The 24,024-nt window shown below is 39.6% G+C and overlaps 1 protein-coding gene across 3 annotated transcripts in view; it reads left to right on the top strand.

Moving 5' to 3' along the window:
* The window catches only part of LOC124118005 (cilia- and flagella-associated protein 221-like), a 244,435-nt gene that overhangs the window by 137,944 nt on the left and 82,467 nt on the right, over window positions 1-24,024 (top strand). For all 3 annotated transcript variants that reach the window (XM_046480041.2, XM_046480039.2, XM_046480040.2), the window contains one exon: window positions 17,904-18,011. In XM_046480041.2, the coding sequence (XP_046335997.1) occupies window positions 17,904-18,011 (108 nt within the window). The remainder of the gene's footprint in view (window positions 1-17,903; window positions 18,012-24,024) is intronic.

Below are 24,024 nucleotides of genomic sequence, written 5' to 3'. Positions count from 1 at the left end.
CTTTAACTGGAGAAGAGTTATGAAAAATATATATATAAGTATAGGCGGTCTGTGCACATGTGGTGAAACTGATACCTCATTGATTTGATAATCAGGACTTGGAAATCATAGTCTGTCATTAAATTGATTTTAAAATATATGGTTTTGACTGTAGTACGTCCTGACATGATAATATTATGTTGTAAACAACTTATCTTATCTTATGGTAAGTAAATCAATTTTGATAATTTCCTGAATTCCAATTGTTCAATGAACAGAATTATTCAAAGCTCTGGCGTGAGACAACAATAAATTAGATGTTACCAAAGATTGTCCATTTTATGATCTTAGGCACATGTCGGCGCACTTATATGTGAGCCGTCTAGACGACTGTCTGTTTTATAATTAAATGGCAGCTGCCATCCAGCCGAATACTTAATCTTGAGACCTATTGTCTTGTCGAGTCAAGTGCGGGTCTCTCTCTCACCTTAGGTGGAATGCGACTGTAAAAGCCCCTCGCTAGACAGACAAGTAGTGAATGTTTGAGATAAGTTTATTATTTAATATATATATAGTTTAAACCCAATAGATAATTCATAGTCTTTTTATTGTTCAAATTACTAATAAAACATATTTTAACTTGTTCCTTCTAATCAAACTTCCAAACAATTCCAAACAATTCCAAACTATTCCAAGTCATTCCAAACATTTCCTGTGTTGGAAATATGTTTGGAAATGTTGCCAATCCAATTCCAAATTGGAATGGACGCTCCTTGGCCTTGTGTAAGAAACCCAAACGTACGACTAAGGCTAGCATCCATCCAACCATAAAATCAGTGGTCAAGCAACCACCATCAGCCACGATCACATCCCAATCAGTTAGGGAGGATGCCGTCTCAGACAGCTTTTTGCATAATGAGATTCCCTGGTCACACTTCCAGAATATTGAACTTATTAAACTGCCAGTATTTAGGTACATGTATGTGACAACAGTGGAAAACATTGAGAGGATCCAAGATGAAATGAGCACCTGCAATTGCCATGGCGAATCAATCGGATCCATATTCCATAACCTGGGGTGGCAAAATTATCTGAAGAGAGGGTCTGAAGTACTTCCCATCAATTAACTTGCATTAATAAAATATACAACACAAATTTAAATTCATGTGTGATTTTTTATTGAAAAGAATTGTCGTGAATCCAAGAATTATTACTGTTAACAACTAAACATGCAAATTAAAAAATATATCTCATGAGGAAGAGAATTTATGGATGTTAACTTCTTTTTATAAGGAACACCACCTTGTATTCCTCATTATAAAGAAGTTGACATCCATCAATTCTCTTCCTTATGTGTATCACTTCTAAATGCCATTCAGAGACTTTAATATCTCAGAAGTTCAAACTTTAATCAACAAAATGAACTGCTGACATCATGACAGTTTAGAAGAAATATTTTTTTATTGCACCAGAAAACACATGCCTATAGGACATAACACTAAATAATATATATTTCATTTTACAAATCACATGTGAAGTGACAAGGCTTACATATACATGAAATAACATGCATTTAAATGCAAGTATCAGGTAGCTGGGCACCTGGAGTTCATTAGCTATTGAAATATACATCCCAAGCATGCCTCACAAATTCAAGTATGAACATGACTTTTCCTTAAATAATAAAAATACACACAAACAGGGATTCAGACCAGTTCCTTTTCTAGGATACTGACTGATTGTCATCCAAAATGTCATAAAGTTGTTCTTAGTCCTATCGAAATGTTAAAAAAACAGATGAAAATGTCCTGAAACCAGCAAAATCTCTGTCAAGTTAATTTGAAGCTCATTTTCAACATAATTATAACCAAATCTCGAACAATATGTAAATAACCAATAAACACTTGCTCTTCCTCACTTATCAAATATCGACAATCTCCTCAAATCATGGTAAAGATTAACCTTTTGGGTTAAATACATTTCAATATTCATCACAGTTATATATGAAATGTATTAAGAATTAATATAATTTATTCTGTATCTGAATGTATCAGGCACTCAGGGTGTGACAAAGAGATACTGCCTTTGATTTTACAAATTCTTTGTATCTAACTTATAAATGATTTATAATCGTTTTTAACAGTTGTAATATTTCACTTAAATGTATATTAGTAAGCTTCCACTATCAGTGAATAACTTATTTTGTAAAAATTCTAAACCAATAATTTTCTTATATCAGCTAAGAATATTTTTTTTATTTCAATCTGTCAAAATATTTCCTTCTCACGAAATATTCCTCTTCTTTCTAACCTTGAAGGAATGATTTCCATTTCACAAGAATAGGATCAGGTAATTCATTACTGCGTGGGTTGTGTCTTTACATAGAAATGCTGAAATATTCAAAGAATAATTTAATGGGAATTAAATTAAACAATTTTGCGGGAACGAAAAACCATTGACAATGATAATATTTCTATTATAATAATAATAATAATTAAAGCTGCTAGCAGCAATGGCGGGCTCCAAGTAACACTGCGCACAAACGTCCAGGTTCGAATCCTCAAAGGGTTTCCTTGTGCCAAATCCGTCATATGTGGGCAGCACTTGCAGGGTATCGCCGCTACGAAATTGTCATGTGCAGTGGCATCCAAGTCTGTTCTAAACCCATTTCCGACCTTGAACATGTTCGAATCCTCAAAGGGTTTGCTTGTACCAACTCCGTTCAAAAATTGTCACCTAACATCGCTGCTACGAATTGGCGTGTTCCAGGGGTGTCCCAGGGGTGTCCCAAATATTGATCAAATATTACCACGAAGCGGTGTTACTTTTAGCATGCAACCAAGAACAAAAGATGAGGTATACATGTCAGACTAACTTCATGTCAATTTTCAATAGTTTCTGTGGAGAACCTTACAAGATATGATCTTTCAAGTAAAATTTCGGTGAAAAAAATTATCAAAATCAAAATCCAATAGGGCCGTGACTAAAAAAAAAATCCAAAAACGGCTAACAGAGTTTAATGTATAATGTATGGAGACAATTCTCAGAAAGTTTGGATGCAATTCAGACTGTGGATTCAGAGGAGATAGGATTTGAAGACAGGTACCCAAAAAACCCTGTGAAAACCTTGAATCCAATATGGCTGCCAAACCACGTGACCAATGACCAAAGTCAGAGAACATCAAATGTCAAGCACCCAAAGCAGCAGATACATCTAAAGTTTGAAAGTAATTGGACAAGCGGTTGCGAAGCAATAAGGCAAAATATAGCTTTTAAAATTGCTTATTTTTCAGTTATCTGCCCTTGGTCTTTGGGCCTACGGCCTTGGAATTTGTGTGGTATCTGGTACGTAAGTATCTGGATACACATACAAAATTTGAATGGAATCGAGGCAGTGGTTATTATGCTAGCTCTGGTACAAAAATCGGCGGAATAATAATAATATTAAATCGAACGATAGCACTGGGACTCTTCAGCTTTTCGGCTTGGTGACTCTGAACCAGACTGTAACTTCTTTGTCAGTTGGGCTCCAGTCAAATGGATAAGCGTTCTGAGTTCGTCAGGGCCCCGGGTTTATGTCGTATTGCTGAGATAAAGTGCTAAACCTGTTTCCGACCTCGTCCATGTTCGAATCCTCAAATGGTTTGCCTGTACCAACGCCGTCAAATGTAATGAACCGCTTGTGAGACATCACCACGTGTGTCCCAGTGTGTTCTTAACCCATGTTTGACTTCGACCATGTTCGAATCCTCAAATGGTTTGCCTGTACCAACGCCGTCAAATGTAATGAACCGCTTGTCAGACATCACCACATGTGTCCCAGTGTGTTCTTAACCCATGATTGACTTTGACCATGTTCGAATCCTCAAATGTTTTGCCTGTACCAACGCCGTCAAATGTAATGAACCGCTTGTGAGACATCCCCACATATGTCCCAGTGTGTTCTTAACCCATGTTTGACTTCGACCATGTTCGAATCCTCAAATGGTTTGCCTGTACCAACGCCGTCAAATGTAATGAACCGCTTGTCAGACATCACCACATGTGTCCCAGTGTGTTCTTAACCCATGATTGACTTTGACCATGTTCGAATCCTCAAATGTTTTGCCTGTACCAATGCCGTCAAATGTAATGAACCGCTTGTGAGACATCCCCACATATGTCCCAGTGTGTTCTTAACCCATGTTTGACTTCGACCATGTTCGAATCCTCAAATGGTTTGCCTGTACCAACGCCGTTAAATGTAATGAACCGCTTGTGAGACATCCCCACATATGTCCCAGTGTGTTCTTAACCCATTTCTGACCTCGAATCCTCATGTTCAAATCCTCAAAGGGTTTGCTTGTACCAACTCCGTCAAAAGATAGTCACCGTTTGCAGGACATCACCACTACGAAATTGGTGTGTGCCAGAGTTAACCAGAGTGTTCTAAACCCATTTACCACCAAGACAATGTTCGAATCCCGATAATCGCCTCTTGAGACCAGCATGAGTTGCTGAAGACCAATTCTAACCCTCATCTTCAAGGTTAGTATACATACTGCAAAAGACACTTGACGGTCAAAGGGAAATAATCCTGAGTTTTCTGAGCGATGTTTTCGGTATTTTGTCAATATAACCACCAGGCGGTGTTACTTTTAGCATGCAACCAAGAACAAAAGATGAGGTACATATGGCACACTAACTTCATGTAAACTTTCAATAGTTTCTGTGGAGAACCTTACAAGATGTGATCTTTATATAAAGGAAAAATTCGGTGAAAGAAATCATCAAAATCAAAATCAAACAGAGCCGTCACTAAGACAGATATCCAAAAACGGCTAACAGAGTTTGGTGTGTTATGTGTGGAGACAATTCTCAGAAAGTTTGAAAGCATTTCATGCAGTGGATTCAGAGGAGATAGTATTTGAAGACAGGTACCCAAAAAACCCTGTGAAAACCTTGAATCCAATATGGCAGCAACTAAAAAAGATATCCAAAATCGGCTAACAGAGTTTGATGTGATATGTATGGAGACAGTACTCAGAAGGTTTGGATGCATTTCATGCAGTGGATTCAGAGGAGATAGGATTTGAAGACAGGTACCCCCAAAACCCTGTAAAACCTTGAATCCAATATGGCTGCCAAAGCACGTGACCAATGACCCAGATCAAAGAACAGAAAATGTTCAGCACCCGAAGCAGCAGACATGTGTAAAGTTTGAAAGTAATCGGACAAGCGGTTGCGGAGCAATAAGGCGAAATATATCTTCAAAAAATACTTGTTTTTCAGTTATCTGCCCTTGGCCATAGGGCCTACGACCTTGGAATTTTTGTGGTATTTGGTACCTAACAACCTGCACACACACAAAAAAATTGAACAAAATCGAGTCAGTGGTTAAACTGCTATCGCTGGAACAAAAAACGGCGGAATAATAAATAATAATAATAATAATAATAAATAATAAATCGAACGATTACAATAGGGCTCTACAGCCTTTCGGCTTGGAGCCCTAATAATAATAATAATAATTAAAGCTGCTAGCAGCAATGGCGGGCTCCAAGTAACACTGCGCACAAACGTCCATGTTCGAATCCTCAAAGGGTTTCCTTGTGCCAAATCCGTCAAATGTAAGCAGCACTTGCAGGGCATCGCCGCTACGAAATTGACATGTGCAGTGGCATCCAAGTCTGTTCTAAACCCTCTTCCGACCTTGAACATGTTCGAATCCTCAAATGGTTTGCTTGTACCAACTCCGTTCAAAAATTGTCACCTAACATCGCCGCTACGAATTGGCGTGTTCCAGGGGTGTCCCAGGGGTGTCCAAAATATTGATCAAATATTACCACGAAGCGGTGTTACTTTTAGCATGCAACCAAGAACAAAAGATGAGGTATACATGTCAGACTAACTTCATGTCAATTTTCAATAGTTTCTGTGGAGAACCTTACAAGATATGATCTTTCAAGTAAAATTTCGGTGAAAAAAAATCATCAAAATCAAAATCCAATAGGGCGATGACTAAGAAAGATATCCAAAAACGGCTAACAGAGTTTAATGTATAATGTATGGAGACAATTCTCAGAAAGTTTGGATGCAATTCAGACTGTGGATTCAGAGGAGATAGGATTTGAAGACAGGTACACAAAAAACCCTGTGAAAACCTTGAATCCAATATGGCTGCCAAACCACGTGACCAATGACCAAAGTCAAAGGACATCAAATGGCAAGCACCCAAAGCAGCAGACACATCTAAAGTTTGAAAGTAATTGGACAAGCGGTTGCGGAGCAATAGGGCAAAATATAGCTTTTAAAATTGCTTATTTTTCAGTTATCTGCCCATGGTCTTTGGGCCTACGGCCTTGGAATTTGTGTGGTATCTGGTACGTAAGTATCTGGATACACATACAAAATTTCAATGGAATCGAGGCAGTGGTTACTATGCTAGCTCTGGTACAAAAATCGGCGGAATAATAATAATATTAAATCGAACAATAGCACTGGGACTCTTCAGCTTTTCGGCTTGGTGACTCTGAACCAGACTGTAACTTCTTTGTCAGTTGAGCTCCAGTCAAATGGATGAGCGTTCTGAGTTCGTCAGGGCCCCGGGTTTATTTGGTATTGCTGAGGTAAAGTGCTAAACCTGTTTCGACCTCGTCCATGTTCGAATCCTCAAATGGTTTGCCTGTACCAACGCCGTCAAATGTAGTGAACCGCTTGTCAGACATCACCACGTGTGTCCCAGTGTGTTCTTAACCCATGTTTGACTTCGACCATGTTCGAATCCTCAAATGGTTTGCCTGTACCAACGCCGTCAAATGTAATGAACCGCTTGTCAGACATCACCACATGTGTCCCAGTGTGTTCTTAACCCATGTTTGACTTCGACCATGTTCGAATCCGCATAAGGTTTGCCTGTACCAACGCCGTCAAACGTAAGGAACCGTTTGTGAGACATCCCCACATATGTCCCAGTGTGTTCTTAACCCATTTCCGACCTCGAATCCTCATGTTCGAATCCTCAAAGGGTTTGCTTGTACCAACTGCATCAAAAGATAGTCACCATTTGCAGGACATCACCACTACGAAATTGGTGTGTGCCAGAGTTAACCAGAGTGTTCTTAACCCATTTACCACCCAGACAATGTTCGAATCCCGATAATCGCCTCTTAAGACAAGCATGAGTTGCTGAAGACCAATTCTAACCCTGATCTTCAAGGGCAGCATACATACTGCAAAAGACACTTGACGGTCAAAGGGAAATAACCCTAGGTTTTCTGAGCGATGTATTCGGTATTTTGTCCATATTACCACCAAGCGGTGTTACATTTAGCATGCAGCCAAGAACAAAAGATGAGATACATGTGCCCGACTAACTTCATGTAAACTTTCAATAGTTTCTGTGGAGAACCTTACAAGATGTGATCTTTATATAAAGGAAAAATTCGGTGAAAGAAATCATCAAAATCAAAATCAAACAGAGCCGTCACTAAGACAGATATCCAAAAACGGCTAACAGAGTTTGGTGTGTTATGTGTGGAGACAATTCTCAGAAAGTTTGAAAGCATTTCATGCAGTGGATTCAGAGGAGATAGTATTTGAAGACAGGTACCCAAAAAACCCTGTGAAAACCTTGAATCCAATATGGCAGCAACTAAAAAAGATATCCAAAATCGGCTAACAGAGTTTGATGTGATATGTATGGAGACAGTACTCAGAAAGTTTGGATGCATTTCATGTATTGGATTCAGAGGAGATAGGATTTGAAGACAGGTACCCCCAAAACCCTGTAAAAACTTTGAATCCAATATGGCTGCCAAACCACGTGACCAATGACCCAGATCAAAGAACAGAAAATGTTAAGCACCCAAAGCAGCAGACATGTGTAAAGTTTGAAAGTAATCGGACGAGCGGTTGCGGAGCAATAAGGCGAAATATATCGTCAAAAAATACTTGTTTTTCAGTTATCTGCCCTTGGCCATAGGGCCTACGGCCTTGGAATTTTTGTGGTATCTGGTACCTAACAACTTGCACACACACAAAAAATTTGAACAAAATCGAGCCAGTGGTTAAACTGCAATCTCTGGAACAAAAAACGGCGGAATAATAAATAATAATAATAATAATAATAAATAATAAATATAGCTGCAAGCAGCGATGTCGGGCTCCCGCTGGTTAGGAGTTGTAGAAGCGGATCCTGTTCTATTCATAGAAGTACTTTTGTAAAATTGCACTTTGGTTATACAGAGTACTAAAAACCATTGAAACTGAGTTCTTAATAAAACTAATTTATTACTGTTAAGGCATTTTCTCCTGTTGTTATATAAAAACATTCGGATATGCGGAAGGATATGTGCTATACTGTGTACGAGTATAAGCTGATCTGGATTATCAATAGGAAATTTCACCGGTCCGTTTTGACCAAGAAAAAAATTCCCATTTTGGCCCTGTACCTGTTAAGTATGGAAGGTACCAGCACGCAGAGGTGTTGGTGACTTGTTATTGTAATATGCAGGAAATGGATCTTGTAATTTGACTCGTGCTCAGGGATGAGATGGCTTGGGACATTCTCTAACAGTAACAACACATGTCGGTCACCTCTTGTCATGTCATTGTTGAAGCAATTCAACCAATCAGCTAAGAAAACCCCAAGCCTTCCAAGCGTTTGTGATCAAAGTTTAAAAGAAGATTAGCTGTAAACACAATGGAGATCAATGCACTTAAGTAGGTTGAGAACGGGACTGGTTTCTAATCCATAATGCTATTGGTAAATAATACTCCTTAAAGTCGGCATTATATCTGGGATCTTTCAGAAAAATGGAATTATTAATAATGAACAGGTTCAGATCATAAAGGGGTAGTTTGATAGTGCGGAAATCCGTTCGAAGGAAAGACAAGGCATTTTATATAAAAAACAACAACATGTTGTACAACGATTCTTTTAGACAGGGAGCAACAGGATGGATCTACCGTGCAAGTACGGGAAACTGTGCACTTTTCGCTGGCAGAATGTATTACATACAGCATGAAGAGAATCTATACAGAAACAGACTATAGAAGTCGCTACTATTGAAACGAAGTGAACATATAAATGGTCTGTTATTATTTGAAATTGTGGTAATACAATTAAGACAAGTACCAGTAAATTAAACGGAGAGTTCAGCGATATTAAACTTTCAATCACAAACGTACAAAATGCGTGCTTTCTGCTGGCAAAGACTACTGAAAACAGCGTGAAGAAAATCCATAATGAAACAGACTATAGAAATCGCTGCTATCGAAACATGAAGTTAACATATAACCCGTCGGTTACTGTACTTGGAAGTTGCGGTAATACAATTATGACAAGTACCAGTAAATTAAACGGAGAGTTCAGCGATATTAAATCACAAACGTACAAAATGCGTGCTTTCTGCTAGCAGAGACTACTGAAAACAGCGTGAAGAAAATCCATAATGAAACAGACTATAGAAATCGCTACCGTCGAAACATGAAGTGAACCTGTCTGTTGTAGTAAGAAAATTATGACAAGTACGTTTAAAAGATAGTACATTAATCGGAGAGTTCAGCGATATCAAACTTTCAATCACAAACCTACCGTAAATCCCACAGTCTGAACAGCATTTATGAAGGAGGCAACACTTCGGGCGGGATGTAGGTCATGTTTTGACTGAAGCACCCCACACGCGGCTCTCGGACGACCCGGCTATAGCTGTCTCACCATACCATTCCCGTGCACGTGGATCACGTTCCAATATGCAACCGACCGACCGACCCAGCCGCATGGGACTGAGGTACGCTGGCACGCTGTGAGGCCAATACACATGTATGCGCAGTTCTTTGCTTAAGTCTGTTGACAATGTGTATTGTGAATTCGCGCCAATTGATGCAGATATGAGCTTTCACATAACAAAACATGCGATGTTGATATTTACTCCAAGTTTCTATACAGAACCGTTGAACGTACGAGCGCAAACGTAAATGTATTTCTATAGTCCGTTTCTACTTGCGTTGTCCATCAGCTGTTTTAACACTGTATCTCATTTGACCCTGATAACTGATTTCTGTGGTCAATAGCCTAAAACTATACACAAAGCTCACGTACTACAGACTGTAGTTTGTTATATAAATAAACCTATACCGACAATAATGTAGCGTATAGCGCTAAGAGAACGGAATCGTATGCACGAGTATTGCTGTCGATTGAAGTGCAGTGAACGGGACTTATTTGTCATGTTACTGCTGCTTCTTTCAGTGTCTTTTACTTTAAAAAATGTTTGAAGAGTTCGTAAAATACTCATGTCACCCCCACTAAATGACATGTGAAATAAGAGTTTGATGTATGTAGGATTTGTGATTTTTGACTGCATTTCAATATCGAATGGCACATGTAAATACTAAAGATTGCCTAGTCTGCCAGTTATAGAATCATCTGGTTAGGAGCAAGATGCTGAAAGATGTTGTTATACATAAATTATGCATCATTTCTCTCCCCGTCGTCTTATTTCCTATGTCGCTACAATTGGTCGTGGTAGCAGACATCCCCACTCAATATACATATACAAAATCTGGTCGAAATCGGACGAGTACTTTCGGAGTTACGGGTATTTAGAGTTCAGCTACGGGTATTTAGAGTTGTGCTATTTGGCAAGTTTATGGACCTGGGCCAAAGAGTGCCATTTTTAAAAAGCTGTAGCTCCGTTGTCCATTAAGCTACAGACAAACGGTTTGGTGTTCTGGAATGGTCAGGAAAAGGGCTATCAGGTCAACATATCACATACGTATATTTTTTGCGAAGTTGTTAGTATGGTACTTGGAGCCAAAGTGTGGAGAGTTTGGAAGCTTTTGAGCTGGTAGTTTGAGCTGAGGACATTTTGGGAGTCAAGTACTGAGATATCTGGTAAAAAACAGTGCAAAAACACTTAATCCGATCTGGAGGCCAAACGAAGCAATTTCGCTACATTGGATGTGTAGAGAATTTGTTGGCCATCTGATTGCGCACCAGTTCAAGAATTTTGGATGTCTTTGGAGCTTTCGTGGCGGAGATATTAGCTGTTGAAATCGCGATTTTTAAAGTTGTTTTGAGTTATCTGCCCTTAGTCTTTGAGTCTAGAGTCTTGGGATTTTTGTGGTATCTGCTTCAGGACCTAAGCTATCTTTGTGGAAATTTTGAAGAGATTCTGAGCAGTAGTTTTGGAGGTAGGATTGGAACAAAAATCGGCGGAATAATAATAATAATAATAATAATAATAATAATAAATAATAATAATAATAATAAATCGAACAATTACAATAGGGCTCTTGCCAGGATGGCAGGGAGCCCTAATAAGAAATCCTTATTTTTGCGATTTTGGCACTTTTGACCCTGGGATCGGGTAGCTGGACTAAAACCATTTAAAAAAATTCAAGGTCACCAAGGTCACGGGGTCAAGGTCATTTAGGTGGTCCGTAAAACGAAAATGTACTTTTTTTGGCGAGCTCTCACGCGACTGTTATTGCATGTATGGTGGAAGTGGTTGGTAATTATGCATTACCCCGACCAGTTCTAGCATATGTATAGGTAAATTTTGATGATATGCATGTCCGCCGTCCGTCCGCGCGTCTGTCCACCAAAACTCTGTTTTGTCATTTTCTCACGAACTATCTAACTTACAAAGCTGAAACTTTGCAGACATCTTCCCATGGTCTGTATCTAATAGTGCTGTGAATATCAATTCATTTCGTTGTCAAGTTTGGTTTCCATGGCAACCTGACGAAGAAAAACTTAAATCCAAGATGGCGGACAAACGGCTGGAAATATCCATTTTGACGGCCCGATCGAAAATGATCGGTATCTCATGACGGTGTCACATGCAAAATATGGTAGCTATTGGAGCAATTTTGGCGGAGATATATGCTGTTTTGTGCCGTTTTTATCATTTTTGGCATTTTCACGGTCTTTAATCCAATATGGACGCTAAATGACGCAACTTTTGACAAACAGCTAAGAACATGAAATGTTCAGCGTCTGATGCTGGTGCATTGTGGTCATTTGTAGCACTTTCTATCAAGAACTTTAGCAGCTACGTAGTTTGCAAAGTAAAAATATTAGAAGCTATCAAAATCCAATATGGCCGCCACATCACGTGACTTTTGACATAAGAGCAAGAACAGATCTTGTTCAGCAACCAAAGCAAGACTCATCAGAAGTTGTTCAAGTGCCTTACCTGATAAGTTTCCAATGCTAGAGCTTGCTAAAGATGTCCTATAAAAAGTTTGAAAATAACTTTCAGCCGGAAGTTGCAGTCAATATGGCGGCCATTGAAGACATATCTCAGAATTTTTTCTTTGAAGTTGTTAGTATGGTACTTGGAGCCAAAGTGTGGAGAGTTTGGAAGCTTTTGAGCTGGTAGTTTGAGCTGAGGACATTTTGGGAGTCAAGTACTGAGATATCTGGTAAAAAACAGTGCAAAAACACTTAATCCGATCTGGAGGCCAAACGAAGCAATTTCGCTACATTGGATGTGTAGAGAATTTGTTGGCCATCTGATTGCGCACCAGTTCAAGAATTTTGGATGTCTTTGGAGCTTTCGTGGCGGAGATATTAGCTGTTGAAATCGCGATTTTTAAAGTTGTTTTGAGTTATCTGCCCTTAGTCTTTGAGTCTAGAGTCTTGGGATTTTTGTGGTATCTGCTTCAGGACCTAAGCTATCTTTGTGGAAATTTTGAAGAGATTCTGAGCAGTAGTTTTGGAGGTAGGATTGGAACAAAAATCGGCGGAATAATAATAATAATAATAATAATAATAATAATAAATAATAATAATAATAATAAATCGAACAATTACAATAGGGCTCTTGCCAGGATGGCAGGGAGCCCTAATAAATCGAACGATTACAATAGGGCTCTACAGCCTTTCGGCTTGGAGCCCTAATAATAATTCAAGAATTATTACTGCTAGAGTAATTTGAAATAATATATTCGAGTAATTTGCAAAACATGTATTTATAGATATATAGGCTCATTGCGATTGTTGTGATTTAACTAAAATCATATCTTCAAATCTGTAACAAAATAAATAACATCTAAGAGAGAGGACAACAATTTCCACCAGATTGTACTTCAATTCTATCTGTACTAATCGAAAACAGATCACTGTCATATTTGTTTACAGAGTGTCACGGCCGTCATGCGTGTCACATTTCAGCAACATGGCCTGCTGACTCAATGCCCGATGTTGCCAAAATACATAATTCAAAAATGATTTTGTAGTTACAAGCATTATCCTTGTTTATAACATGCGTAAAATCTTAACTTGCTACATGTTGTCATTTACTCGTATTGAATATGCATATGTGCAAAAGTGCGAAAATTTGTGCAAATTCTCACCTTTGAGCAGACATGGGTACCGTGGAAGATGGTGGCGACATCAACTGATGTTGAGGCCTACCGCACACCTCAAACAGCCTCAAACATTTTTCTCCCAACCCTGTGGGTTTGGGTAAGGGTATACATCTAATCCCAGCAATTTGTAATGGATATCGCGAGTGAAAATAGCACAAAGCATGTCTCTTCTCAGGCATCGTTTGACCACGGAATAAAGTCTGACAAATCCGCAAAGCATGCCCGGTCTTCTGATTGGATAAAACTCACGCATGCGCTAGTTTTGATTGACAGACTGGATCGGTCTATTGCTGTGGTCATCTCCCAACCTATTCCATAACAGGATTCAGGAGGCAGGACCGTAGACGTCCCCAATTCAACCCCTCCCAACATATAAATCAGGTTCTTTTCGTGGTAGAGGACGAAGAAGATGATTTTCAACATGAAGCTGTTTAACACATGGTACGTAGAAAAGCCAGCTCATTTTCGCAAGTTGTCTGTCGCGCTCCTTTGCACCATCGTTCGACAAGGGGACAACATGGTCAGCCTGGATCTACAAGACGTCTACCTTCACATACCCTTCCATCGACAGCATCGCCATTACCTCGGGTGTATTTTCCAAGGTCGTCACTACCAGTGATAGGTGCTCCTGTTTGGAATTTCTTCGGCACCATGGCATTTTGCCCGCCTCATAAAGCCCATCAAGAAGTTTCACGTCAGAGAGATCATCTTCAAGTCATTTATAGACGACTGCATCCAGGCTCATACCCACCGGAAAGTTCTAGTCAAGCATCTCGCCTTCGCGCAGAGATTACTTCATCATCTCGGTTGGCTAGTCAACACAGAAAAGTCGGAGACCACACCCTCTCGACAACTGCGATTCATCGGAGCTCTTTTTTACACTGATCTCAGGAAGATTTTCTTTCCTCCGGACAGGTGTAAGAAGATACAACGACTCGTGCCATTAGCACTTAGACAGTCTTTACATCTTCGACAATGGCAGCAGTTATCTGATCTTTTCATGTCGGCACAAGCTCCTTCCCAGAGAGGTCGTCTACAACTACGTCCATTTCAGCTTTTTCTGGGACCTTATCTTCAGATCAACAATGGCACCTTCAGTATCGTCAGACATCAGGACCGCAATGGAAACGACCCTCCACATCGACAATCTCGAATTCAAGGCGGTCATTCAAGTGATCTCCCTCATTGGGCGGAAGTTCTTCGGTCGTAAGGAGTCATGATCCAGTCTGACAACACCTCAGACGTTTGGTACATCAACAAGATTGGATCCACCAAGTCAGCCTCCCTGCTTGCCCTGATGACTTCTTTCGGTTGATCGATGCGTTGGGCATCCTGCTAGAGCTTGACACATTCAGTGGGTCAGCAACATCATAGCAGACTCCCTTGTCCCATCCAGGTTGTCCACCCTCAACAGAATGGCATCTACATCCGATTATCTGCGAGGGGATTTGCCACCTCTACCATCACCCAGAGATCAACCTATTCGCAACCAGGTTCAACACACGACTCCCAGATTCATCTCTCCAATTCCGGATCAAGAGCCATGGGAGTATAATGCTCTGGACATATCTTGGGAGAATCTCTACACTTAAGCCTTTCCAATAACAGCTACATGTACTACCATGGGTGATTCAGAAGGTTGTTGCCACAACTCAAATACATATGATTTTGATCACACCTAACTGGCCAGCTCGCAGTTGGTTGACTCATTGGTAGACCTTGCAAAGGGAAGTCATCATCTGCTTCCTTTTTGAAGTGTCCTTCTCCTTCAAACTCACTCGAGCCTTCTTCATCCTTTCCTGGACATCACACATCTATGCGTCAGGTTCATCTCCAGAAGTCATTTGTAGCAAAAGGGTACACAAGCTGAGTAGCGACGACCATTACTGATCGTACTTCGACCAAAGCTTTGTATGACCATAAATGGAAAGCCTTCTAGGGATACTGCCGTGGCAGGTCTATCCCCTCTCCTACTACTGCTACTCCACAGCAAGTTGCAGAATATCGTCAGCATCTTCGTTCTGCCAGGAAGCTTAAGGGCTCAATGTTATCTACATATCAAGCAGCTCTTAACTTGGTCATCACTACTACAACAGACGTGACGATTTCTGTAGTTGCCAAACTCCAAGCTCTTCTCAGCTCTTATAAACTCGCTGACCAGTCATCCAGATTTCATCCACCTAAGTGGGATTTGAACATTATTCTTCGACACTTGACGTCAGCAGAATACGAACCTCTGGAAACTAAAGACTTCGATCAGATCACTCTCAAAATAGTCTTCCTTCTTGCTTTGGCTACTGCTGTGAGGGTCAGCGAGATACACGCCTTGGATGTCAACAGGATTTGATTCAAGAAGCACAGCCATGGCAAAGTGCAATTTGGTCTTAATGGGACTTCATCGCGAAGAACCAACTTCTGGGTCAACCCAGCAGACTATTCATCCCGTTTTTGGCCTCTATCCTACTCCTCAAGGATCGTGAGGACATCTCACTATGTCCAGTCAGAGCTTTACGCATCTACCTGCAGGTGTCATCGATACTTTGACGATCCCGGAAGAGGTTGTTTATCCCCATCTCACAGGTAGTTACCTCAGTGGTCTCCTGAATTGTGTACAGCATGAATAAATAATGGAGAGCCACTCTGTTGTTTATTAATGTACTTTCATGTTCCCAGATTGAGACCTCAATGGAGAGGCAAAAAACTCATCTGTAGAGACAATATTCTTCCACTATGAAGTCGCCGTAAGGCGTGGACGTTTCAGTGGTGTTCCAAACCCTTACCTGCTCACCTCTGCCTTGAGCACATGATGTCTCAGTTTTGGTTTGAAGATCCTCTTATTGATGTTGTTGATTGTTACCTCATCTTGTCTTAGCATACTTCAATCCTGCGGTGGGATTAATAGCTTTGGCAAAGCTTCAACAAAGCGTAACATGAGATGCCAAGCAAATCCGCCTTATGTCTTTGGGGGTTTGTCTTGTAGAGCTAATTGACTTGGAGACCTCTCCCAGATTGGTTACAAGTCGTGGTTGAATAGGTTTGTTACAACCCTTAATGTAACAATTACTCCTTATGTAATTTTTTTTTTACATTGAGGGTTTATATTGTACATAACGCCCCTTATTGCAAAAGATTCAAACAAAGTCTGATTGGAAATATAGGGTACTTTTTGCTATTTTCACATGTTTCATTGCTTTTGCTTGGTTTCTTGTAATTATTCGTAATAAGCGACAGCATGAGAAACTGACTTTGCTCAGGTAAGAGAAGGGCTAATAGAGGGCTATTATAAGAATGGCAGGCTCGTTATTGAGGTCATGCCACCTACTGCTCTGGAAGGTGATGAGCATCAGGTGTCTGCTCCAGTTGCAGATCGGGACTCAAGTGGAACATTGTCATCTGTGGACCAGGGTGCTGCCTTCAAGGTCCAAGGTTAACTCAGCCTCAGGGCAATAACGGGGTGACCTGGGCTGTTATAGCGAGTCAACAGGCAAAAGCACATCTTACATTGCTTGGAAAATAAAAGGTTTGACCAACAAACTGTCCAATATAAAATAAAATCCAGGTACATCTTGAAAAGTCTTTGTACAAAAAAAACAACTTTAAAGGAACAGTACGTCGACCGTTCTGAACCTTTGTTTGTAAACTTACTCGTCTCTTGCTAGTCTTATTCCATTTTTGCTCCAGTGACCACACCGCCGGTGTAGACTGATCATGTGAAAAGACTTTTCTATTGTTTGTAAACAAACACGCTTATTCTGAAATAAGAACAGACGGGCCTAATGCAAGCCTTTCATTGCTCTGTACATATTGTTTTGCATAATTATTTAGATCTACTACTATAACTGCGACATTGAGGTGCATGACAATATAGCTTTACACATCAAAGTGACCGTATTACTAGCTTTACCTTCAAGGCTTCGATGACAGGATGTGGAGGATACATATACAAAAGGAAATAGTTTGTCGCGTATTAGGATATTTTCTCAATGAAAGTTGATTAAACATTTCATGATCATCTAAATGAGAAGACTGATCCAAAATGAAACAGATGAAAACCACATGAATGGACTGTATAAGATGTTACGATGTGACAGAGGTACAAGCCTGGCTGCAAGGAACCCTGGGTAGGAGATTGATAGCCTTCATACCACTGTCACATATTTATATTGTAACAAAGGCTTTCATCAACACTGACTTCTGATCTGATCAAGCTGGCAATTAGTATTTTGCAACTCATCCATAAGCGAAACACACAAGCTTTCTCTTTTTTTTTCCTCTTTTAAAAAACAAAACTGAAGCCATTTTACTCCGCACAGCGCTTCCGTAGTTGGTTTCACTGTGTGGAGCTCTATTGTTTTGGTTTGAGAATTGAATCAGGCATTTGACATGCTCAGAAATTATTTCAAGTACTGTCTCTTTCAAGACAGAATAAATACACATGGGAGTGAAAATTGGTTGGCAGCTCAGCATTCAGAATATTAAGAAATAATTAAAACATCATTGTAAATTATGGCGATACATTACTGGATCATCTGTCACATATTTACAATGGTATTTTTTGCCAGGTACCGCAACAGTACTCCCTCCTCAGCTACAAGAAGCATGATTCCCAGAATGCCTCCAGCGGATACATCTCACCCACACTTACCCAACCTCTACGAACTGGAGCACAGGTGAGTTATTGTCATCTTTCATACCCAGACCTGTCGACCCTCCTGCATTTTGCGTAAGTCTCACATAATTTGGTGAAATCTCCCACTCTCCCACATGAGAGAATATTTTCCTGCAAAACAGCACTTATCATTAATTTCAAAATACACCTCCATTGTAGCGCTAGAAAGTCCACTAGTCCTTACCATGATAATTAACGGTAATAGCAAAACCCTTAAAAATGAGAAATTTCTACCAGTTCTTATGATACCTTAACTATTGGTCAGTTTGACAAGGACTACAGGACCAGTGCCAATTTCTAACGCTGCATTGTCCTGCAAGTAAAAACAAAGAACAGGAAGTTTACAATTACGGAATACTATGAGTAAGTTTTCTGATTAAGTCAGTATGCATACATGCAACTGATACCTTCCGATCTGTCTGGCAGGCTCCCAGATTAGCCACCCTTTTCATGGTTACGTGCCAGGGCCTTTGCCCCAGATAGGCAAATTACCTTGTCTCGTAATCAACTAAAGAATTTATTTATTTAAACTGTAAAGAAAACTCAGATACTTCGAACAGGTGCCTGAAGGATTGAACATGAAATGAATAATCAGCCGAGGACTTATCACTTTCTGAAATGAAATTTTCTCTTCATGTAATTAGCATATTTATTCCTCCATAATTTAATAACATAGATATGTATGGCAGCCTAGTTATACATGACTTTATTGGTTATCAGATTTGTCAGAAACTTTGTTAAATATACTTCAAAGTTACACCATTAAACTCTCTGAAATGTAAACAAATATGACCAGCAAGCACCGTCTCCTGAAACAACATTATTGTGAAGTAAGTGAAATAAATGTGAACATTTGCTACAAACTTCGTTTGCAGTGCATTTGTCAAGATGCCAATGAAGTTCTGTTTGTTTGTTGTTTAACCCGCACTCAGCAATATTCCAGCTATATGACAGTGGTCTGTACATAATCAAGCCTGGACCTGACAATCCAGTGATTGATATCATGAGCATCGATCCACACAGTTGGGATACGATGACATGCATGAACCAAGTCAGCAAGCCTGACCACCTGATCCCGTTAGTCATACGGCCAATTCTAACCCGGATCAGCACGGGGACAATTATGTGTTATTCTTGGCGTATTGTAGATGCAAAATTGGGTATTGTGTGGGCTTGGGGGTCTACTAGTTCATCAAACAAAAGTACAAAGTGTCATTTCTTGAAATCTCTTAACCAAAAGCCGATATAGCGATGAGAAAAAAATGGATAAAGTGATGTCAGCAAGGAGGAAAAAGGGAAACAGACTGGACATGCCGTTTTGTGTTTCTTTCATTTTGAGCCATCTGTCTATGAGAGAGATCAACACAAACTCATCGAACATGGTTACGAAAATAAATTTTGCAGTCGTTATTACATATATTGTTTGTTTGTTTAACACCATACTCAGCAATATTCCCACTATATGATGGTGGTCTGTAAATAATTGAGTCTGAACCAGACAATCCAGTGATTGACATCATGATCATCGATCTTCACAACTAGGATAGGATGACATGCATCAACCAAGGCAGCTGGCCTGACCACCCAGTCCCATTTGTCGCCTTTTATGGCAAGCATGGGTTGCTGAAGACCTATTCTGACCCAGATCTTCAATAGTCCATTGTTGTATATAATCCATGACTTCACTCATACAACAATTACAGAGGACCATGCACATTGATCAGATTACATGCTAAGGTTATATGTTTGGCACAATTTTGGGCCTACCTTTAGAATACAGTACCACAAACTTTTCAAACACGTGACAATACCTTATGACGTAATTTGTAGTATTTAGTTGCCAGTCACACCAGCGAAAAAATAGCCTGTGACGTCAGGGGTCATCGGGTGTGAATAAGCTCCTCCCAGTGATCTATCGTCTCTACACGCAATGTCATTGAATACACCCAACGATGTTGAGAGTTTTGAATATTTGTCACTAAATATAGCCTGCGTGGTGCATTTTATAGTAAGTTTTTCGTAATTCAAGTGGCTAAAATGATGATAAATGGGAATTAATACAAGTATTATATTTTCGATTCATTCATTTTCATTAGTATGCACAGCAATGCAGTTTATTAGATAATATTATTTTGGGGCTGAACACATCCAAATGTCGCCGGTGTTAGGGAAGGTTACCCCAAACTCTATATCACCCTGCGATCCCCTTTATGATCAGTCACCCCTTTACGATCATTAGGGTTTAAGGTACCTGTTAAGTGGCTATTATTGAAGGGTTAGGGTTAGGTACCCATTTAGTGGCTATTATTTACTTTATAGCTGTTCCTAATATTCTTCCCACAAAAACGTCGAGAGAAAAAAAGGATGAAATTGTTCAGTGTCGAATATTTTGGCTTTTGGAAAATGGAACATTCAAGCAAGGCACTTTCACCAGCTTCATTTATTCAGTACTGATTCAAAAGCAAACTCACCCTTGTGTCGTCACTAGTCATGCTTATGCCTCCCTCGTTCCTTACAATTATCCACATTATCCTTACCGTGTTCCTTACCACACTTTTCTGTCACAAAAATCACCTGACGAATTATTAAATCCCATGTCATTCAGACGTCTGACTCCTGACGCCAAGAGCCAGTTCAGTTCTCGCCATATTGGCTCATTCCTCGCCACACGGTATCTTGTAGATTACGGAAATGGCAAATGGCATCGGGATTACTAGTAAGTGACCGTAGACTAAAGTAACCTACCCGTAACCTTTGTAAGTGTTCGACCCTTTTCATTCAGTTCCGTAGGCATGACTAGATAAATTTGCACTTAGTTTCACAGTGTGGACGTAGCTCAGTTGGTGAGCTTTTGAGCGAGTTTGCGTCCGAAGGATTCTAACAAAAACTGTTTGCTCGTCTTCGAGACACGTGGCCTACGGCAGAGATCGTCCTCACAAGAAGTTGTGGTATTGTATTCTACAGGTGCTCCCAATTTTGGTATACATAAATTCACATATTCAGTTCACAGTCTTGCATACTTGAATTCCTTGTCTGATTCTGCAGGAAAGATCTCTGATATTTTATTCACAAAACATGCAGGATGAACCTATCTATATTTTTTTAGGAATCCTGAGTCCCCCCAAACCAGTATACTACTCAACACAAACCTCAAAAGCATTGAGAAAAAGGGTGCGATGGCAAGCTCTAAGGCACACTGCGAACAAACGTCAATGTTTGAATCCTCAAAGGGTTTCCTTGTACCAAATCCGTCAAATGTAGGCACCACTTGCAGGGTATCGCTGCTACAAAATTGTCGTGTGCCGGGGTATCCAAATCCATTCTAAACCCAATTTCGACCTCGAATATGTTCGAATCCTCAAAGGGTTTGCTTGTACCAACTCCATAAAAAAATAGTCACCGGACATCGCCACTATAAAATTTGAGTGTCCCAAATATTAATCAAATATTACCACCAAGCAGTGTTACTTTTAGCATGCCACCAAGACAAGAACAAACAATAGTATGCATATGGCACACTAACTTCATGTAAACTTGCAATAGTTTCTGTCAACAACCTTACAAGATATGATCTTTAAAGTAAAATTTTGGTGAAAAAAATGATCAAAATCAAAATCCATTGTGGTCGCATCTAAAAAAGATATCCATAATCAGCTAACAGGGTTTGATGTATTATGTATGGAGACAATTCTCAGAAAGTTTGAAATCATTTCATGCAACGGGTTCAGATTTGAAGACATATACCCCAAAAAACATGTGAAAACCTTGAATCCAATATGGCTGCCAAACCACGTGACCAATGACCAATGACCAAAAATGTCAAGCAACCAAAGCAGCAGACACATCCAAACTTTGAAAGTAATCGGACAAGCAGTTGCGAAGCAATAGGGCAAAGTATAGCTTCAAAAATTACTTGTTTTTCAGTTACCTTGGTCTTTGGGCCTACAGCCTTGGAATTTTGTTTGTACCTAGAACTCAACTGTCTACATACACATTCAAAATGTCAACAGAATCGAGCCAGTGGTTACTTTGCTAGCTCTGGTAGAAAAATTGGCGGAATAATAATAATAATAATAATAATAATAATAAAGGTCTTCAAGCCTTTCAGCCCTAATTACTAAAAAAATATTTAAAAAAATTAAATATAGAAAGGAAACTTTTGTGTACACAATTAAATTTGTATCAGGGTTCGAAATTATTAGTGCCATCGTGCCAAGGGCACACCTAAAAACTGTAATGGCACGGTGAATTCCTTACCTCCGTGCACCTATGGCACACTTAATTTATCGATGAAAGTGACTGATGTCAAAATATTATTTGCTTCATTTATTAAATCTGTCACATTTCACAATGTCTGAAATACGTATTTTATTTCAATTTATTATTTTTTTATCGATAGATGAAAAGATTATTCACTGGATCTATAACCCGCAATGTTATTGAAAATAAAATTCTCAGACACACACTTCGACAATGGGTCCACATCGAACAAGTCAAAGAGCAAAATAAAGATGTGTTAATCAAATCTTTAAATATATTATACAAAGTAATAAATAAAATCAACAAAAATATATCTAAAAGTTGACAAAAAAAATGTTGAGGTTATAAAAGTGTGAATTTGGTGTACATTTTTTTAGAAAGATTAATGTGACATATATTTTTAGTGTGATATTTTAGTGTGATCAGTTTTAGTCCATTTACATGTTGTTGAATTAATTTATTTAATTCTTTGTTTGTGTCTCTCTCTAATATATGGTAGTCCATGGTTTTATGATGGATATATTTTTGACAAGTCGAGTATAGTCACTGCATGTAGTGAACATGTCTGCCACTAATATCTCTCTATTGATCAATGACGTACATATTATTATGACTGTTTACATGGTTTTATTAACTGTACAAACCATCACTAGACAATACAAATTTTTAAGACTTATCCTATCTCACTCTATGCATTCGTCCTTTTTCTTTCGATCCCTGTGTGGAAACGTCCATCTTCCAGAGGCAAGAGAGTTACCTGACTATAAAAGTCCAGTTTTACCCTTGCCGAAGTAGGCTGGTATTATGGAGTTACATTTTGGCTGGACTAATGAGTCTAGGCATAGTCCAATCAAAACCGCACATTGAAATAAAAAAATCCGGGCTGTAAACTGTAGTGTAGATTTCGGACGATTGCAGGATTTGCAATGCATGTACACTGCCAACTCATTGTCAACAAATATTTTCCAAATCTTTTCATGTTTTTAATCAAGGTGCTCACGCAATTTGATTCACTTTGCGATGTAAGACCTTTTTATCACACTATAGAACTTGATTACCGATCAGGTCTTCTTGACTGGGTGCCGCCATTTTGTTTGATACAAAGGCAAGTGATAGGAGAGGTGGAATCTGATTGGTCCATAGGAGAGGCTCAGAAGGGACATGACTCATAATAACCACTGGTGGCGCTACGATCGAGCCCAGAAATTCCAGCCTAGTTCGGCAAGGGTGGACTCTGGACTTTTAAAGTCAGTTAACTCCCTTGCTTCGGGAAGATGGGAAACATCCTGAGACAAAGTTTCCACCATTTAAGCATCATTTGCCCAAACACCCTGAGTATCAGCATGGTGACCACCTTGCCAATTAGGTCATGCACCCCCGAATCTCGTGCAGCTTTCAGTACGAGTGCTAATCACTTGACTTTTCTCAAAATCATCAGGAGTTTGGTGCACTTTCACGCAAAAAAGATGGGCAAGGATGAACCTAAACGTCCGGCAGGGGTGTATGCAAACCATTGTTCAGATGTAATGATTGTTCACACCTATCATCGGAGGCATTCAGTGACTACCTAAAGAAATGCCCAAAAGGAATAATTTGGACTGTCAGCGCCTAAAAAGCCAAAATGTATTACTAAGACCAGTGTTAGTTGCCATGAAGTCTGTGGTTAAACAAACAACCCCGGCTAGAATACTACGCTCTCAGTTTATGAGGACGCTGTCTCCTTCAGCTTTTTGGACGAGGAGATTCCTACCAGT

The sequence above is a fragment of the Haliotis rufescens genome, unplaced genomic scaffold, assembly GCF_023055435.1.
Source record: "Haliotis rufescens isolate VD_foot unplaced genomic scaffold, xgHalRufe1.0.p SCAF_10, whole genome shotgun sequence".
In the NCBI taxonomy this organism is placed as follows: domain Eukaryota; kingdom Metazoa; phylum Mollusca; class Gastropoda; order Lepetellida; family Haliotidae; genus Haliotis; species Haliotis rufescens.
The sequence above is the reverse complement of the archived record's forward strand: the minus strand, read 5'-3'. Positions and strand labels throughout refer to the sequence as shown.